Source organism: Alligator mississippiensis, chromosome 5 (genome assembly GCF_030867095.1).
Source record: "Alligator mississippiensis isolate rAllMis1 chromosome 5, rAllMis1, whole genome shotgun sequence".
Lineage (NCBI taxonomy): Eukaryota > Metazoa > Chordata > Crocodylia > Alligatoridae > Alligator > Alligator mississippiensis.
Genome location: NC_081828.1, coordinates 132,227,646 through 132,247,190, shown reverse-complemented (window position 1 = coordinate 132,247,190; position 19,545 = coordinate 132,227,646). Strand labels below are relative to the sequence as shown.

Sequence of the window (19,545 nt, the reverse complement as noted above, 5' to 3'; positions counted from 1 at the left end):
TACAATGACGTGATGAAATGCAGAATAAGTGTATAATCTTAATACCTCTTCAAGATACGTTGATGTTGCAGATCTGAAAGATGATTCCGAAGTACTGTAAGGTTGTTTCTTTCGTTGTCTTATGCCTTGCTGGTGAAATGCCTATATCTTTTGATTTTAAGATATAACAGTTTCCTGACTTGGCACTGAAAAATCATGTTGGCATTACAGACCTTAAGTGTAATAACGTGTGGGACTCCATTTATAAAAATAAAAAAATTAGTGAGCTTGATAAGATTATGCTGGACATCTGTGGAATAGGACCACTAATGCTGATATCTGCTGAAATCTTGGCAAATATCTCTAGTAGATGGATGTGAGGAAATCTGTGCTGCCTTTTTTTTGTTTGTGAATGGTTAATTTGGCGCACATGGTAACATTGCTAAAAGGATGCAGAATCCTGAAATGATATGCTAATTTATGTTTAGGTTTTGCTGGAACTATCTGTCGGCTTGTCTACACAAGACGTTTACTGTGGAGTGGACTAATTAAATGTCTTGTGTCTACGCATGTGGCCCTATTAGGCCGCAGGCAATGAATTAATGCTGCTGCAGGGTAGTACTTGTATTTTACTCTGCAGTAAATATGAAGTGTTTTACTCTGCAGCAGCACGCATGCAGTCCCTGATGCAGCTGGCTGGGCGACAAGGGTACTTCAGTGCAGTGGTGGCTTGCTGGCTAGCCCCATATTGGATAATTCTCACGCCCCACCTAGCCCCTCTACAGCACTTCGAGGCAAGTCAGAGTAGCCCCTGGACCCCTGTCAGCTAGGGCTGTTCTGACCCTGGTGCCTAGGAGCAATAAACTCCGGCGCAATATGCTCCAGAGTTTATTGCTTTGAATTAATTGCACATGTAGATGCTCCCTGTGTTTTTCAGATGGATTTGGAGCTTTTTGACCCCATAGTGCCCCTTCTCTTTTTTTTTGCTTCTTTTTCAAGTGGAGTAGAGAGAAATGTTATTCTTCTCTTTTTTCAGGGTGGGGGAGACTGAGGAAGTAGTGTCTTTGGAAGGGAGGGCAACCTGGTTCCCTTCAAGCTAGTCACATTGGGTCAGTGAATTACATTTTACCATAAAGTAGGCATACTTAAGTTTGAATGCTTGAATATAATTTTTGTTTTGTTAAGACGCTTTACCCCCTCCCATCACTATAACATTACTGCTCCCCAAAGTAAAAACATTCATCTTCCATTCATTCTAGTGGCAAGGGTTTGCAATATAAGACTTTGTACATCAGACCAAGGAGTATAAAAGAATTGGAGGATAAATAGTTTGTGTTTTTCGTGACAAAATATCTATGTTTCTATTGCTTTGGCTTTTTTTTTAAATAATTATTTCTTTGAACAAATTATTTTGGCCTGATCCACACATGAACATCTCAACAAGCAACTTGTCATATGGAGACAATTTCCACATGACCATAGTTTGTAAATCTGTTGAATCCCTCTCAAAATGTTCCTTTTCTGTCAAATAAAATATCCAGCTGGCAGTAACAATCCTGACAAATGGTGTGCACTGCACTTCTAAAGCAATTGTTCCTTTAGTCAGTCCTGCTCCCTGAGCAATAATGTTGAGATCTCTTTTTCACATCCTGCCTCGAGGAAAGTTTTCACTGATTTCTTTTTTTTTTTTTTCCTTCCCCCCATTGTTTAAGGGGTTGGGAATTTTTTTTTCTTCTCCTGCTGTCTTGGTCATTTCGGCTCTTATTCATCAGCTATGCCTCATTAAATCAACATTTAAATGCACCATACCCTTAAGGAGGTCATTTTCTAAAAGCAGTCATGGAGCTGTTTTTAAAATATTGTTTAAAGCCTTAATTGGGGCTCGAGCTTTGGTTAAAAACAGACACCCCCCCCCCCCCCCCAGCTCACAGCCTATACTGATTTCCATTGAAGCAAACAGATGAGCTTATACATTTTTTTTAAATGAAAAGTGCTAGAATTCACTAAAAAAGGTTAAAATTGAAGTGAGTAATCTTCAGTGCATAATGCAATTGTTAATTTTAGCGCTTTGCGTAGGAGCTGTTATGACTTGAACAGCCGGCTCTAGCCTTCATTAGAGAAGAAGCAGGCAGTTTTGAGACAGGTGGAGCTGGATCAAGCTGTGAAAGTGATTTGCTTGAAGCTGGTCATTAGTGTTAGAAATCTGGTCCTATTTATTGCATCCTTAACCCTACCATGATTATTTCCATTATTATTATTTACTTTTCGTCTTTTTCCAGGTTGATGATGATCTGTCAAACTGTCTAAAGGAACAGCATGGAGATTGGCATTCTGAACTGTTAATGGGGACATGGGACGCGCATTGTCTTTCATAACTTGTGTGGATTTAACCAGTGAAGAGCAACAGAAGCAGCAAGAAAGACATCAGGAATTAAAGCAACTTTGAAGGTAAATAGCTTGCATGTTAATCTAGTGCTGTTGTGATATTTGTATTAGTAAATATTTTGTGAGCATGTAGATATATTAGTGGAATATGTGTACATAAAGGCATGTAGTGTGTGTGTGTACATAAGCGCCTAAATCATCTTAAGTTTGTTTGAGGTCATGTAGCTCATTAAATAGATTTTAAATTTTAGTGAATTATTTTGAGTTACAAGCATAAGTACACAACAGCCAGAAACTAATTGGCAACATTATGTTTCCCAATAAAAAATTGAATGCTTTTGAGAAATTATTGAATTCTGTATTACTGTACTCTATAGCGTGTATGAGCTTACAATCCCGTCATGACATTCAGATTCACACATCTGAAAGTCATAAATGTTAGGAAAACCTCAGTCCACCAAATTCCCACAGTCCTCTGCAAAGCAATACTATATTTCTATTGTTATACAAGAAGCACTTTATCATAATTTGCTTTATTTAGTGTGCGAAAGCAGATGAAAAATCAAAATCTGAAGCCAAAAGTACCAAGACTTTAAAATGCATCTTTGTTTATATTTCCAGTTAAAAGAAAAGAGAGGGACAGTGTTACGGGACGCATTGAATGTTAATTATTAGCTGTAAAAAGAAACATGGCGACCTATAGATTTGTCTAAATAATTTGTTTCATTGTTGGGAGGCGAGCAATTGCACAGTCTATTTCTGAAACAATTCCTTTTTCCACTGCAGTTGTTCATTGTTGGGGTTTTTTCTCTAGATACATCTTAAAAAAAAAAAAAAAAAAAAAAAAAAAAAAAAGCAAGCTAAATTATTCATAAGATTCATTTGACAATTGATCAGTGGGGTTGTGTGGGGGGATGTTTTGTGGGGAGGGAGAGGAAAAATAATAATAGTCTTTTACTTTGATAAGCCATTTAAGGCTTCAGTAAAACAGTTCATTGTGAGCTCAGAGTAATGCAGTGCAGTTAAGATATCTTCATTAGAGCTACCTGCCAAGGGCTTCCAGGAGGATTTCCACAGTGACATGGAGAGTGACATGGGGTTTGGGAAGAAGCTTATGATTTTAATAATGGAGCTGTCAGTTTGATGCCTGGAAATGTTGACCCTGAGAGCTTTATTGCCAAATTTAGATTTCATATTTATATTGAATTATTACCTCTTCAAGTGAATTTAATTGTTTGCTGTAGTGAATGCTGTAGTCTCTCACTATACACAGAGCAGTACCCGAGAGAGAGAAATCTGCAGTATTCTTTGAGGTGCTTTTTTTCTTTTTTAAATAGATTCTGGAGGAGGGGGAGCACTGATGTGCCTCTGACCGGAAGTGTTAATTGGTCATCCTCTATTTTATCCATCTGACTTATTTTTAATGGGGTGGTGGGGGAAAGAGAAACCCTTTTCCATTCCTGTCTTCAGCTCTGCAGTCGCACTTTGGCTGTGGAATGAGAAAACTTTACCTCAAATCTGGTTTTCATTTTCTACCACCAAGCAAGTTTTTTAAAATAAAACTGCTTTTATTTGTTTATTTTGCCTCAGTTCCACTGTTAGACAGTGTTGATTCAATACCATTTTTCAGCTGGAGCATGTTGCCCCGAGCCACTTTATCTGGGTCTGCTTATCAAAGGAAATGAAATGATTCACTTGGGAATCGAAATAAAAAATTTACGCCCATTTTTTTGTGATGTTTTGACCTTTTAGGTCACCAAATCTTGTTGTTTTAATTTCTGTCTGGAAGAATGTCTGAGCAAGGTAAATTGAACCAGGAGACTGCGGAGGAAGCTGTGAAAGAGCAGGATTGTGCCATCTCCGAAGTGACCCCAGAGAACTGCATCATTAATAAAACTGAAAGCTCAGAAGTTGAAGAAAAAGAGGAGAAGCTGAGTGATGCCAAGACAGAGCTCCAGGTAAGAGGAAGAAGGGAGTGAATGTGGGTTGTCTGTTTGTTATTGTTATTATAATCGTCTCTTTCACTTGGCTCGATTTCCTTTATTCTTCACTCCTTATTTCATTTTGATGCGTTCTTTCTGTCTGTGATTGTTTGGTGCTCACCTACCCCATCTTACCCCATAGAGAGTAAGTGAGATCACTTAATTGGCTTTCAAAGCTATTTTGTGTTGTATTATTGGTAGTTTTTTATTTTACTAGTGAGCTTGGCACTGAGTGCCCGCTATGAAATTTTGGTTTAATATTAGACTGATAGTTTTCCCTCCTTAGGTTTTTAAGAATAATCTTGTGCTGATGAACGGATTGGTAACACCGACAGAATTTTTGGTTTGTTTAATTTCATAGCGTATGCCATATTTTAAAATAGAACAGTTACTGCCAGAAACAGTTGCAAGTATGCACAGCTAAAGAAAGATAATTAAAAACCTGAGACTTTATCAGAGGAGCTTTTTTATTACTTAGAAATGTAAAAAGAAAGAAACCAAATTTAGTGGGAGCTCTGACAGATTTAAAAGAGAGAGACGTTTGGAGAAAGGGAAAGGCTTGCTTAAATGTTGTCTTTTATTGTATTTTTTTTATTTGGGCATAAAATTGCAAAACACTGCTAAGTCTGCATACTATTATGCGAATCAGATCAATGCACAGAGTCAGCAGAGGCAATTCTTAACTCTTCTGCTTTTCAGTTGCTTTAGGGAAGTTGCTGTATGATACAGTATTGCTTCAGGAATAATTTAATGAAGTATTGCTGATATTCCCGTTGCGGACATTTTACATTAAAAAGACACATGTTGATTGTTTCACACAGAAACGAGGTGCAAACCAGAACCAGCAGAAGAAGAGATCCAAGGTAAGGCTCCATCTGTAAGTGAAATGGTAGCTCAGTGTACCATAGTGACATTCAGATGGCTGTCTGCATATGTGACAATAGCTTTTACTGTTCTCTTTACCTCACAAGCATGTAGCACAAAGATAGTTTCACCAGATATTAAGTGCTAATGTCCCCTTTCTGTCTATCCTGCCGTATGCTCTTGAGCTGGCCATGTGCTTGAGAGGGTATACTGCATGTGTGCTTGTGTGTGTGCAACTAGAAAAAAAAAATCTCATTCCTTTTTTGCTTTTGTAATTAACATTTTTATTTGACTTTTATTTAAGAGGAATAATCAAGTGGGAGAAATCATAGGGACTGAAGATGCTGAGTACAAGGAAGGGAGCTAATTAGTGATTTCTTTTCTCTTTTTTTTCTCCCCTTTTCTTTTCAACTGAGATTTCTTTATTCCCTATTTTTGGAGGGCAGGGTAATAAAAAAATAAATAAAAATAAAAGGTTTAAAATATATTCCCAGCGGTCAGATTTTTATATTGCTGCTGGCTACAGCAAATAAGTGTCTTTGAGTCTGCTATTTATTTTTCTTGTGGTTGTGTATTTTGTTTTTCCTTTATGATTTTCAGTGGAAGTGAGAGGTAGCAAAAAGGCTGAAAAGCAAAAACTGCATGGCGTGGCGCACAGTGTGCTGGACAAAATTTACTTTTTATCGTCTTCTATTTGCCACGTGGATATAACTGCATCTCGGGCAAATAGAGCTTGGCAGGATGAGCGGATAGTTATTGCTTGAAATTTTATTAGGGTAGTTGATGCATTTGGAGATTTGCGATGAGCCGTAGTTTTCTTTTGTTTTCTTTTCTTTCTTTCTCATTCAGTCAGGAGCCAAGGGAAAACTGGTCCGGAGCCTTGCTGTGTGCGAGGAGTCTTCCCCTCGCCTGGGAGCAGAAGGTCTTCACGATAATCAGGTACATCTGAAATCATTGCTGTTGATTGCATGGTTGACTTCCACTTACACTTGCATGATTATGTTACTTAATTGGGCTTTTAATGCTACATTTGGGGAAAAAATTTCATCCAACAATGCACAAGATTTTATGAAGTTATCTGGTTTAGCGTGAACTATTATTTTGCAATATTGTAGTAGTTTAACAGTATGTCACAGGGTGTTGTTTGCTTTTTTTTCCAGACCCCCTGAAAATTTCAACAAATGGAAAAGAATTCAAAAGAATTCAGATTTAAAATTTAAAATAAATAGATAAAATTGTTCTTTTTCTCTAAGGCTCTCTCTTTGGAGGCTACACCAGATACAGTTCTGAATATGCACCGGTTTCTAGTTCAGCTGAGATCTATAATGTATCAGTTTCTCCAGTGTGCACTTCACAATAATACACACATCATTGACTCTAATATATATTGGCAGTGAAGAGGGTGCACCATCTGACATTTGGTGCAGATTTTCCAATATAAAAAAAGCATGAATCAGTCTGTACTGGTGTTGTATTCCATTTATTCCAAAGAAATCTTCTTGGACCAAAACTTCATTTCAATTCAAGCCAACAGATTTAGACCATGGCAGATAGTCCTTTTAGATTCTCTTCCAAAAAAAGGTCATAAACTATTTTTTTTTTAATTTGCCCACTGAAAGCAAGATTAGAAAAAAAAAAAAACCCTTAAAAGCTACCAGCATTGATACTTAAAAGTTTTATTGGTAAATGAGATCAGCCACAGAGAGAAAGAAGGGGAAAGACTGAGAGAATGGCTTTCGTGAGCTCAGAATATTTAAATCACATTTATTAAGTGTACTTTCTTGGAGTTTCCTCTATTGACTTGAAATGAAACAAATCAAACTCTCCTCTTAGGCTCATAAGTATGGAGAGGACTTTTTTTCTTTTTTCTTTTTGAAAGACCAAAAACCAGATCTTGTTTAGCAGGTGGACTTCTCCAAGTTCTCACTGCTCTACAATGATGCTTATGCAGTAGAGCAATTGACAGATTATTTTATCAGTTGTTCAGTTGTAGGTATACGCTTTTTTGCTTAACTTGCGTTATTAGAAATGTGTGGCTTTTGTTCTGCATTTTATTTGTGTTTTCTATTGTTTAATGGAGAATGAAAGGAGAATAATATAAATATAAGAGATTGTATTAAACATCGCATGGTAGTTTATAATGTACTGCACAGGACGTATGTTAAACTCCACGGAGGTTGGCAGGTTTGGGTATAATATACCTCTCCTAAACTGCGCCCTGATGCCAGACAGAGGAGGGGTTCCTTACATACATCCTTTGGTCCTACCCCATGTTTGACAAGGTACTGGCAAGAATCCTTGGACTGTTACAAAGATCACAGGAGTCAAAACACCCCTGGACACCATTGTCTGTTTGAAAGACAATTGGCTCAGAGTAATCGATTAGATAGGAACTATACTTTGTTCTTATTGGCTTTTTGCTAACTAATACAGATTAGCTTTGCAAAGGAAAGCTACCCCTGCATTCTCCTCCTTGGACTGGCTGAAGGATATTGGAAGTATTGTGCCAAATGAAATGGTTTGCTTTCACGTTAAAGGAAAAAGAAACATATTTTCAGTTTCTTTGGAATTTTTTTATTAGTTTATCTTAATGGTTTACAAAGCACAGGGTCTTAAGTACCAGAGAATGTATGGTATATTGCCAGCACTACAGAGTATGGATTGTACTGCAAACCTAATGTTTGTATTTATATTTGAAAATTTGCCTTCATTTTCCTGTGTAGGAAAAACTTGTTACCTGTATTACTTGATCTTGAACGCTTACCTGATGGTTCACTATGTCCTTACTTATAAGGAATGTTGCCTCTAATGTTATACTATTAATCTATCAGTGTATTATTGCAAATTGAACATTTCTTTTGTTGTTCACTCTACTTGCCTTGTACCAATGTACTTATTAATATTGTATTTTACTATTGAGAAAAATCAATAAAAATAAATATAACAAAAATATATAATAGATTGCTTTCACGACTACAGCCCCTTTGTGTGTTTCTTCAAATGCAACCAAATACTTTAGTAGCATGTTATATGTACACAAAGTGTATGCTGTTTGTTTCTGTGTTGTTTATGCTGTTTGTAAAGTCTGTCACTTTTTTCTCTCTCTGGTTACTGTAGGTGCATTTCAATAGTCATTCTCAGTTTGGAATTAAAGTCCTGAGGATGGATTAACTAGTTACAATTTTTTTTTTCTTTTTGCTTAAAAGAAATAATAGCAGAATCACCCTCCATAGGTAGCCCAGGGAATCTGAAGTTGGTCTTAAGATTGATTCATATAAAACCCTAATGTAATGAAAATGGTATTTAAATTTCTCACTTGGACAAGGGAAAGAGTTGGGGGGGGGGGAAAACACTTTAGTCCATTGAATGTAAGTTGGCAGTATAGGGGATATTCTCCTGCATAGCCTTATTTCAGATGCCTGAGAGTTCCTAATCCTTTACTGTATTCAGTACAACCTTTTGTTAGCATTTCCACCTTATAATAATAACAGTAGGGATTGAGAAAACCATCGTGTTTTGGATATATGACTTACTTCAGTTTTACAGTGCCTTGCATCTCAAGTCTTTTGTACCACATTTCAGCTTTATGAAAAGAATAAGGCACCGATTCAGCAGAGGCAGTGTTGAATTCCTGCCTTACTGTGACATGTTTACCCTGATAACTGGCTTTGTTAAGATTTTTTTTTGTCTTATGCTTGTTGTGGTGGCCGATTTTTTTTTGTTCTTTTTTTTTTGTGTGGGGGTTTTTTGTTTTTTGTTTTTGTTTTTTAAGTAACATTTTAATGACTCTAAGGTGTGTAATAGTTATTGCAGGCATCACTTAAGTTCTAATATTCTGCTGCTTAAAAATACACTATAATTTTGTAGAGATACTTGCTTTTCTGTAAATCAGTTGTCTTTGGAACTTGGTAATGAAAGGCAGTTTTTATTATTTTTTCTAATATTAATTAATTTGGATTTTACTGATGTGATGCATCACTCATCAAGTATGAAATGTGCCCTATGTAAAAAGCACACTTCTAATATTACTGACTTTTGCTAGAATTTGATATGAGCATGCATTTTTACAAAGTTTATATATCTGATATCGTTAAGTCATTTTTATATAAAAAAAGTGAAAATACTGAGATACTTCCTTTTTCCCCCTTCATACAGTCAGGTTCTAGTCCTTCTAAATGATAATGGCACTGTTTAAAATTTTCTTAAATACCAACCTGTGGGTTTTTGGGTTTTTTAAACTGCTGTCTCGAAAATCTAGTGTTGGTGCAAATGGAGATTAATTAGCAATAAAATCCAAAACAAGGAGGTCAAACACAACAAATTTCTCAGTTTTCTAATAACTGCAGCTTCAAAGGGATTCAAGGTCTTTGAAATGCCAAAATCTTTACAACATAGATTTCTGAAGCATTAGAGAAATGTTGTTAGTATAGCCACTTTATCCAAAAATATAATGCACATTTTAGCATTAGCCTAAACGCAGCATTGCCAGATGGCTTTTAATGTGATAAACCTGATAACCTAATATGCCTAATAGGGTACTATTGATTTTATTATTTATGGGAAGTGAATGATTATTAAAACCTATATAGCACTAGATGTGTTCATGGCACTTCATATGCATTTGCAACATTTTTTCCACGGAAAAAATGATATATTGTCTTTAACATTTTCTATCAAGAAATAAAATAATGTAAGGAAAGATCCTGTATGAATTTCCAATATTATAACAACTATTAAGTGAATCTTGATCACTAGAAATTGAGAACACTATGCTTTTTAATATTTGCAAACTAAGAGGTGTTTAGTTTAGGAATATTAAGGAAGATATTCTGACGTTAATGGAAACACACATCTGATAGCAGTTTGGCCCTAAGAATACATTATTCTCCTCATAAGATTAATTTATTAATGGCTTCAGTTTTTCTAACGGTGCACACCTTAATGTAAACCTCTGCAATTTGGAAGCCATGTAGAGTTTACAGAATCTGGCCCTAAATTGTTATTATTTTTCAACAGGAATCAATACAACTACAGCTTTCAAGTTTCCCCAGCCTACAAGAAGAAGACAAATCTAGTAAAGATGACTCTGAGAAAGACAGAGAGAAAGAGAAGGATAAAAACAAAGAGAAAGATAAAACCTGTGAAAAACCCAAGATCAGAATGTTATCAAAAGGTGAACTTAAAAGTATTTAAATCATTTTTATGGTATCACATGCAAAACTTCTGAACTTACATTTTATATACACTGACATCTGTGTGTGTGTTTTTGTCTATGCGTTACACATACAGCAAAAACTCTGTAGATATTTATATGTTGAACATCAAATTTAAGTGGATAAAAGGGAATAAATGTCACAAAAGGATGGGTGTAGAAGGAGGTAACGTATAGTCACATATCTATGACACTTCTTCATACAGCATAATAGTTTGTATATAGCAGCTGTTTAAAACATAACTGTGTTTACATGTGCATGTGCAATGTATTCCAATATACGTATATGATAAATAATATTTATGTAAAAGATAGTGTAAGAATGCATTACCTCTTTAGTGAAAATAGGTTTTGCCACAAAGATTTCTACCCCTATATATTGCTTATGCCCTATTGTTCTGTTCGTTAACATTATTGAGAAATCTGTGCATGGCTTTTAACCCGCACTTTTAAATTACCCATATTGTAATTCTGGTTTAGCAGAATAGGTATATGCAAGATGATTTTGAATCCAACTTATCTTTTTATTTGCAATACATAATTTTAGCCATGTTACAAAACCACACCGTAGACTCTTAAGGATAAGCATTGCCTGCCTGCAGGCAGGCAGATCCTTAGCAGAAGTGAATTGTCAATTGTCCTCAGAGGAGGATGACAGAGCTCAACAGCTGAGAATATACCTAGTGTTGGAAAGACCCAAAACCCACAGTGTAAATCTACTTTGAATACGCTATTGCTGCTTGCCATGATTACCTACCAGCTTTCAGAAGTTACTGGTGCCAACGTTTTAAAATGGTTAGAGTTCTCACTGGCATGGCATATCTGCATATGCTTCATGTTGAATTTGACAAATGTGTATTTAAGGGTAGTAAGTTGGAAGTGCTTAGGTGACATTAAACACCTTCTACATTATGGAAAGGGCAGCACTCCCTGTTAACATCCAGCTTTGGTGCTGCCTGTTGTTAGTATAGTATAGAGAAAGGTAGGTTTCCTTCCGGTGTTTCCAGGGGTACAGCTCATTTTAAGTAGTAACAAGCATGTACATTTTAGAATGTTTCTTCAGACTACTGACTTGAAAACAGAATTTGCCTCATGGGTGACTTAATTTTACCTTTTGAAATGAAATGGTTGTCTGGTTTTTTTTTTTTTGGTTTTTTTTTTTTCAGATTGCAGCCAAGAATATACAGATTCAACAGGCATAGATTTGCATGAATTTTTGATTAACACATTAAAGAATAATCCCAGGTAAGTAGTCATGCATGTAGTTAGACTCCTTGTATAGCCCTGGCCATATCATACTGATTATACATCTTGTAGTACTAGTTTTAGAGAATGCTATCAGGGAGAAAGTAATGATGGAAGCATGCTAATTTTAACAAGAAGTCATAAACCAATCAACCCCCACTCCATAGGCTTTCCAGTTTCCCACTAGTTAATTGCTTTCCCTGAAATTTGACCATTGTGTCTATTTTCTCCCTCACACAACTACATCCCAAGACTCTTACCACTAACATATAGCCTATACAATTTGGGCTATTTGTATGTATAGGCTGCAGTTTTCTCTCAGAACTGCTATATACAACTCTCACCATATTGTTAGTACTAAGAAGCCTCCTTATGCACACAATCAATCTGGAGCTGTAAAGGCATTGCGCTATAGAAGTTCTTTTTGACTGTATAAAGAAAGTTTTAATAAAGATCTTCATACACATTTTATTTAAAATACTCATTTTTCCTGTTGAAAAAATTGCATAGTACCATCTTTCACTTATAGGAAACCAGGAAATAATTGGGCAAAGAGCAGTTTATAGATTAAGTTAAAAATCTCTGGGATTTCAAAATGAATAAACTCACATTTCACATTAAAGACAGAAAAGTCCTTGAAATATCCTATAAATAAATGGTTTGCTAACTGGGAGGGGCAGCTGGAAAATGTGTTGGGGGGAGTGCCAAGTTGTGGAAAATCTTCAACATTTTACTAAAAAATCATAAATTGGATTCTTAAAGTTTTAAAACAGAATATTGTGATTCAGAAAGACTGTGGTTCTGCCTCCTCAGACTGCCCTATGTCATTATTTTTAATAAGTTGGGTGACGGAATTATGAACCTCACTGCATCCTCTCTTGCTGAAAAATCCATAATGGAATATATTTTTTGTTTCTATATATTTGTTTCCTTTTAGACAGACGCATGTGATTTCCTACCCAAAACAGAGTTCCTATGAAGAATTTCTTTCGGTTGAAACCAGATTTGCCATCAGAAGTCGGCTTTGATGGCAAAGTTTCAACCATTTGCTACTCTGAAAAGAAACATGATAAATAATATCTGTATACTTGCAATATCACCATTCCCCACTTGTAGAAAGGGACATTTCCCATAAGCCATTTGAACAGACCTTTGGTGCTGGAAATGTTGCCAGGCACTTGTCCTCTAGGAGTAATGAAGTCCATTTCTTATTTTGTGTCAGCATGGGTAGAGAGGAGGAAGTCTCTTTTTTTCTTTCACCAGGTGCTCCAAAGCAAATATTAGAATCAAAGTAGTTACACCATTTGTAAATAAATAAAGGGACTCCTGTGATTTAATGTAAAAGTTACACTGTTGTATATCTAAAAATATTTTGATAGTTAATCTTTCAAATCACCATGTTTCTCCTTATAGGGACAGAATGATACTCTTGAAAATGGAACAGGAAATTATTGATTTTATTAGTGACAACAAGTAAGTTAAGTTTGTTTATTGGTTAGTTTCTGCCATGTGAATATTTGCATGCTATCGATATGTATTGTGTTCAGGGAATAAAAATGCCATTCATCTGGGAAAGATACTTAAGTGTTCTAAATCCACCAGGTGCTGGAGTTTAGCACCTTGCAAGATCAGGCCCTAAATTCCTGACAAATGGCTTTCAGTAAGACCTACAGATTAGCATATGATAGTGTAACAAAAAGCATGGCTTTTCATTTTTATTACAGTTCTGTAATGGCTTCCAGCTGGCTTCAGTCAGTTATGCCCAAAAATAATTGTAAACCTTTCATTGCAAAGGATATAATGCAATCATCCCTAAATAAGGATGTATAATCAAATATTCTATCGCTCAATTTGCTCTTCACACTACAGTATTTTAATATGTTGAAAAATAAAATTAAACCTTATTTTAAGGGATAAAAAGCCCTTGTTTTTATTCCATGTATTAATGTTTTATGCTACTAGTTTATGTTATTGGCTAAGAACAAATAAAAAGAAAACAAAACAAAAACCCTGACAGTTTGAGGGGGAAAATAGACATTTTAAAATGCGGGGAAAGGGAAGAATAAAAGGCTTGTCCTTTAAGGACATTAGTCAAAAGCTCATGATTTGGAGGTAAAAAAGTCTTTCCTAATGTGCCTTGCCCAGGTGTCGAATGATGTACTTGGAGGCAAAGTGTAGGGGAGGGACCAAGTACTTCCTGATATCGGCTGATGCTTAACTTAACCCATAAAAGTCTCTGTTTCATTGTTACTGGCCACAGATATACCCCAGGCTCCCTCTACATGTTACAGGTATCATGCAATTAACTGGTGAACTGTGCAGTTACTTTGGGACCAGCTTCATGAGCAAAATACCTATCATGCCATATAAAAAGCTCCAACCAGCTATAAAGTTAAATCTCAAAAATGTGTACTAATTTTATAACTCGTTGCTACCAAGCTTTAATTTGCACATGTAGCAGAGTCTCCCCTGCGGTTGGGAGCCCCATCAGCTCCCAGGGCTCCCAGATATACAGTGGTGTACCATGGCCATCCGGGGCTGGGAGTCTCTCAGCCTCGGCAGCTGCTGCCTCTGTCCTGGCAGCATCCCGCAGCTGCCAGGACCCTGAGCCCAGGCAGCTCACCTTCCAGCTGGGTCCCAGTAGTCATGGGGGTGTAATTGTGGAGGCATAATTGTGTGGGTCATGGATTAGATCTCATTGCACCTTTGTGTAAGTGTAGAGGGGGCCCCGATATTTCCTAAAACATAGCCACTATAATTGGCTTTTTGCCTTCCTGCAGCAAACTTGTGTATACATTTGCAAAGGGACAGCAGTAAGTTAAATTACTGCATATCATATATAAAAATATCTTCCTATAACGTTCCCACCTCTGAGAAATAAAAAAATATAACTGATCAGTGTGTTTTCTTCCAGCAATCACTACAAAAAGTTCCCTCAGATGTCTTCATACCAGAGGATGTTAGTGCACCGAGTAGCAGCTTATTTTGGGATGGATCACAATGTGGATCAAACTGGAAAATCTGTAATTATCAACAAGACCAGCAATACTAGAATGTAAGTAGCACCCTTACTGTGCTTTTCTTGTTTTCTTTTCACATGAGTCAGCTTGTATCAGGGCTACATGGCGTTTTTTTTTAAACCTTCATTTTTTGTAATTTTGTTATCATTCATTCTAATTATGGGATGCTCTTACATTCTAGCGGGATTTCTTGGAAAATTATCTGAGGTTTTGAACTCTTAGAGCCTCAGTTACCCTGGTTGTTTTCATGCCAGAATTCTATATAATGCCTCTGGAGTAGAATGCTACTTTGCTGATTCCTTAACACTGCTGCATAGTTATAGAAAGTAATATATTGCTTACAGTGTTGTTGGGAGCTGTGCAGGTACTTTCAAATAATGCAGAGATACTGGCAAGGCGCTCCTTTTCTTTATTCAGTGTCTCTCTGCTTTGAAGGTTCCTGTTTTGTCTGGCTTGCTTATTTAGCATTGGATTTTTTCCACGGGTCTTTAGTCTATTACCAATACACCATTTTGTAATGCAGACTAAGTAATTAGTACTTGTAATGGGGATTTGGCATATGGACTGAAGGTACTGGGGAATGTCTCTTAAAAATTATTTTGCTCTTTTACCCTATAGTTAGGGAATTTTAAAATACCCATTTGATTTTTGATATCCAGGGGTTTTGCATGAATTCAGCTACAAAGAATATAAAACAATGTGTAATCCCTTTCTATTAAACTTCTTATATATGGCTTTTCTAGGTAACATTTCTTTATAAATTTTATTTTGAAAGCTTGCTATTCAACTACAGTAAGCAGTTTGGGGAGCTGATCTTATAGCCAGTACTCATGTAAGTTACCCAAGCTTGTGCCAGTAATCCCATGATTTCTGAGATGAGTAAAGGTTGCAGGACTTGGCCCTAATGGCCTGAATTTTAGAGGTACAGAATCAGACATACAGAAAAAAATTGGGCCACCAACGTTTTAGTAGGTGAGTTGTACCATTTTATAGAGAATCCAACAGTATCTTGTGTGTGGATGTATGTGTATGTGGAAAGAAGTCTGAGGAATGAGACCAGTTTTTTGGGATACTTCTGCTTGTTTTCAAACAAGAAATAATTTCTAAAATCCTCTACAAATTTGTTTTAATTTTGTTTTATTCGTTCCTATATCTTTCCACCTTTCCTCCCCTCCCTACCTACACGATAGGTATAACTGTTATAGAATAACAGTGGAAGTACAAACATCCTAGCAGCACAATTTATCTTGTTGACTGGAACTTTCAAAATTGTTTGTATTTTGAGCTTCCTTATTTGCCTTGAGATGCATCTTGTAGACCACTGACAGTGGAATTGCTTTGCCTCGCTCAGAAAACACTTTCTCATCAGGATTTAGCTTCTAAACAGAAATCTAAAGTTCCACTCGGTGCTTAGGTGAAAAGTTTTGGATTTTGTCAGACCTGGTAGCTCCTATATTGGTGGAGTGAGGCAAGAGGGATAGTTTTGGTATTTTAAAAGCCACCATCACAACCGGCACTAATTGGCACTTTTGCTGGCAGGCTCAGCAAGGGAGGCCAAAGTCTAAATGGGTTTTTCAGGCTGAACTTTCCTTTCAGCTCTGGATGTGTTTTCTGCAGGTTGTAGTTAAGACACAGATAGAATTACTGAGAGAATTGTTCCTGCCATTGTCCCTAGTATACTTGTTTCATGATTAAGCAGAGCACTCCAGCTTTCTGCACGGTTAGTCTGTCCCTTCCATGAGCACTGAATAAATGCAATTTCTTTTCTTTTTGTTATTTTACACAGTTGTTTAATGCAAAACATCTTGCCCTTAAGGGCATATTAATCTACTATCCACTGTACAGTATATGATTTATAATACTTAGATGTGGATCTAGTGTAAAGCTTTGTAGAAGTTGTATTCTTTCCCAGGTGGAGATGGTGGCATACTTGTAAAATTTCCTTTTTTCTTTGAGTTGTGGATTTCATTATCAGGATAACTATGACAAAGGATTTGTGTTCATGGGTTAGAAAGGATTGAATGACACAATGTTGGATTTCAACAAAATATATAAAAGAAAGATATCTTTTCTATAAAGCAAAAATCATGATGTGCTTTCTTTAAAAGAGCAGTACTGTCAAAATGTTTTTGAATAAGAAAAAGCTACAAATTTAGAATGACATAAAAACAAGATAAGAGCAGTAACAACCAATCAGTTATTTAGATTATCTGTGTGAACTGATGGACTGTTTTGAGATGGTGAAATGTAATTTCAAGAAATTATGGGATGCATATAAAAAAGTGCCTATGGTCCATTTACCTAGTCTTTATCAATTGATAGTTTTGTATGGGATTTTAACATGATTTTTGTAGGGAGATGGTGACTATGAATACCTGCTCAGGGAGTAGGTAGAAGAAAGCATAACCCAGAACTTTTTCACAGATTGTCCAGAAAGTAGGTCTGAGTATAGTTATAAACTTAATTGCCATCATCTGAAATACTTGCACAACATCAACAGACTGTAGAACCTAGAATTCTGATAGACTCCCCAGTGATTTGATTTAGAACCTAGTGTTCTCAGAGGAAGCACTTTTACTTAGTTTAGACTTGGAACTAAATTCTGGGAACCCTTTGGCCAGATCCAGGTGTGCAGGGGTTTTCCCTGTAGCAAACCCCTCCCCTCCCCCTTCCTCCCCCCCCCCCCCCCAAAAGCCCAACCGGGTGGGGGAGGGGAGTGGTTCCCTGGCTGGCTGTGGTGCAGGGTACCACAGCTCTAGCCCCACACTGAGGTAACCCTGTGCCCCAGGCAGCCCCCTCTGCAGCACATGGAGCAGCAAGACAATGTGTCCCGTTGCAAAACGCAGGGGCAGGGGTGTGCGCTGTGGAAGAGGGTAGTGGCTAGTATTTGTGCTGCTGCAAAGCATTTGAAAGAAGACTGAAAGTGATTGAAATATTACTCAATAGGGTTCATTTTAATTGCGACAATCCTAAGTACTTCTTTTAAATGTCACATTAACTTTACTGTTGGCCAAGCCTGACCTAAAGGCCAGTATGTCCAATAACTGTGCACTCCACATATCTGGCTTGAGATCTGGTAATGCCCAGCATTTTTAGGCTCTTTCCAACTGCCAGTGTGGTAGAACATTATGAATCCCAAAACCACATAGCCTCACACAATAGATAGGAAAGAAGGCTTGTTATGTTACTTGGAGAATTTACAGATAAAAGAGCCCCAGAATTGTTTATTGGGCCTCCTGTGATATGTGTGCATGTTCATATGTATTCCTGAATAACCCTACAGGACATATTTCAATTACTGCTGTGTAGGTAAAGGTGCTGTTATGTACTCCTGTGGTGGAGTGATGGCTTGTGAATATTCTGCTGCTGCCTGACTCCCACAAGAGTTAAATAAAGACAGTGTCTCCTATCATATGTGGATAGGGTGAAAATTCTGGAAGAAGATCAGAGTAGTGGTCTCTCCTGCCTCTCGATAACACCAGTTTTGATGAGATGGAATAGTAACCTTAGAAATGTAGTGTTGCAAAGCTTTAAAAAAAAAAAAAAAAAAAAAAAAAGGAGCTGTTCAAGAAGAGCTTGGGTAAGCATCACCTGGGATAATTTAGAAACAGTTCATCCTGAATCTGTTTGGGGCATTAGGCCAGATGACCCTTAAGTTTCCATCCAGCCCTATTATTTTATGAATGATATTGTGGGGGGAGAGCAATAGAAATTTTAAATTTTGTTATCTCCTGGCCCTCTGTAAGTCCAGTGCATTTCGATATGCCTGTGTATGTCAGTGCATGTGAAAATACCTGCTCAGGAAACAGAAATTTGAAGAGATATAGAGGTGGAAGAGATTTGCAGCTGAGCTGGGAGAGACTATAGAAGAAACATTATTTCTGTAACATCTTAAATTGTAGCTTCTCTAGGTAAATGAACCATAGTGACCAATACACATTCCCAGATTCTGATTCTCTTTGGGTTTAAGTTTCTTTAGGATGGACTACTGAACCTCTGCAGCATCTCACTGAAGTCTGTTCCAGTAGATCAGAGAGCATAATCAGGACCATGTGATCAGCTTACATTTGGAAGGCTGTCTTTGTAATACAGTACTTTCTTATTATTAAAAAGCATATATTTTATGTAAAGCAGAGTTCATAATATTAATCACTTATCGTAGAAATGATAACACGCATAGAAGTCACCTCTGACATTTTTTTTTCTTGGGACCTTGTTGCACGTTACTGTGAGCTGCATAAACGTTGATCAGTTTAGCGCTAGCTTGCCGTCACACCTTCCATTTGAGTGGCCATACCTTAATGGAACAGGACCCGAGTTATGTGGACCAAGAGATAATCCTGCCCTGGAGTGGTATAACTTTGTGCTGGATAATGAGTGCTTTAAGCAACTTAAAGGTGTTAACGTGGGGACAGTCCAGGGGTTAAGAGCTCCAAGAGCCGCCCAAATTTAATGTGCAATAAGGCCCTTAGTGTCATAACTGAGCAAGTCATTTTTAAAAGCTACAGCAGAAAACTTTCCAAATTTTATCTTTTGTAGTCCACATGAGAACCATGAACAAGAAAAGTTTTCAGAAGTGTGGGCTTTCAAAATGCAGCTAGTGGGGAATTCCCTACTTTGTTAACTATGAGAATGCTGTTGTGACTCCATTATATGTATATTTGTCTGTCATCTGTGTGTGTCTGTCATCTGCCTAAAGACATAGCTAAAATGTATAGGCCACACAGGCCAGTGCAATATGATATAAGCATGACTTCGATATGGAGCCAGTATTTTATTTAGGATGGCCTAAATGAGAGCCAAAAATAATGCACCATCACTTATTTTGCCTGACATGTATTTTATGGGGAGGAAAAAA

General features: G+C 36.9%; 1 protein-coding gene across 17 annotated transcripts in view; it reads left to right on the top strand.

The window, feature by feature from the left end:
- ARPP21 (cAMP regulated phosphoprotein 21) overlaps positions 1 to 19,545 on the top strand; it is a 184,832-nt gene that overhangs the window by 43,203 nt on the left and 122,084 nt on the right. For 16 of the 17 annotated variants that reach the window (XR_009462546.1, XM_059728706.1, XM_059728720.1 and 13 more), the window contains exons 2-9: positions 2,259 to 2,427; positions 4,117 to 4,322; positions 5,168 to 5,209; positions 6,060 to 6,149; positions 10,227 to 10,383; positions 11,589 to 11,667; positions 13,081 to 13,140; positions 14,582 to 14,722. Coding sequence is in view for 16 of the 17 variants with exons in the window: in XM_059728706.1 (XP_059584689.1) it covers positions 4,155 to 4,322; positions 5,168 to 5,209; positions 6,060 to 6,149; positions 10,227 to 10,383; positions 11,589 to 11,667; positions 13,081 to 13,140; positions 14,582 to 14,722 (737 nt within the window). In the remaining variant the exon portion in view is untranslated. The remainder of the gene's footprint in view (positions 1 to 2,258; positions 2,428 to 4,116; positions 4,323 to 5,167; positions 5,210 to 6,059; positions 6,150 to 10,226; positions 10,384 to 11,588; positions 11,668 to 13,080; positions 13,141 to 14,581; positions 14,723 to 19,545) is intronic. The other variant, XM_059728707.1, reaches the window with a different exon arrangement.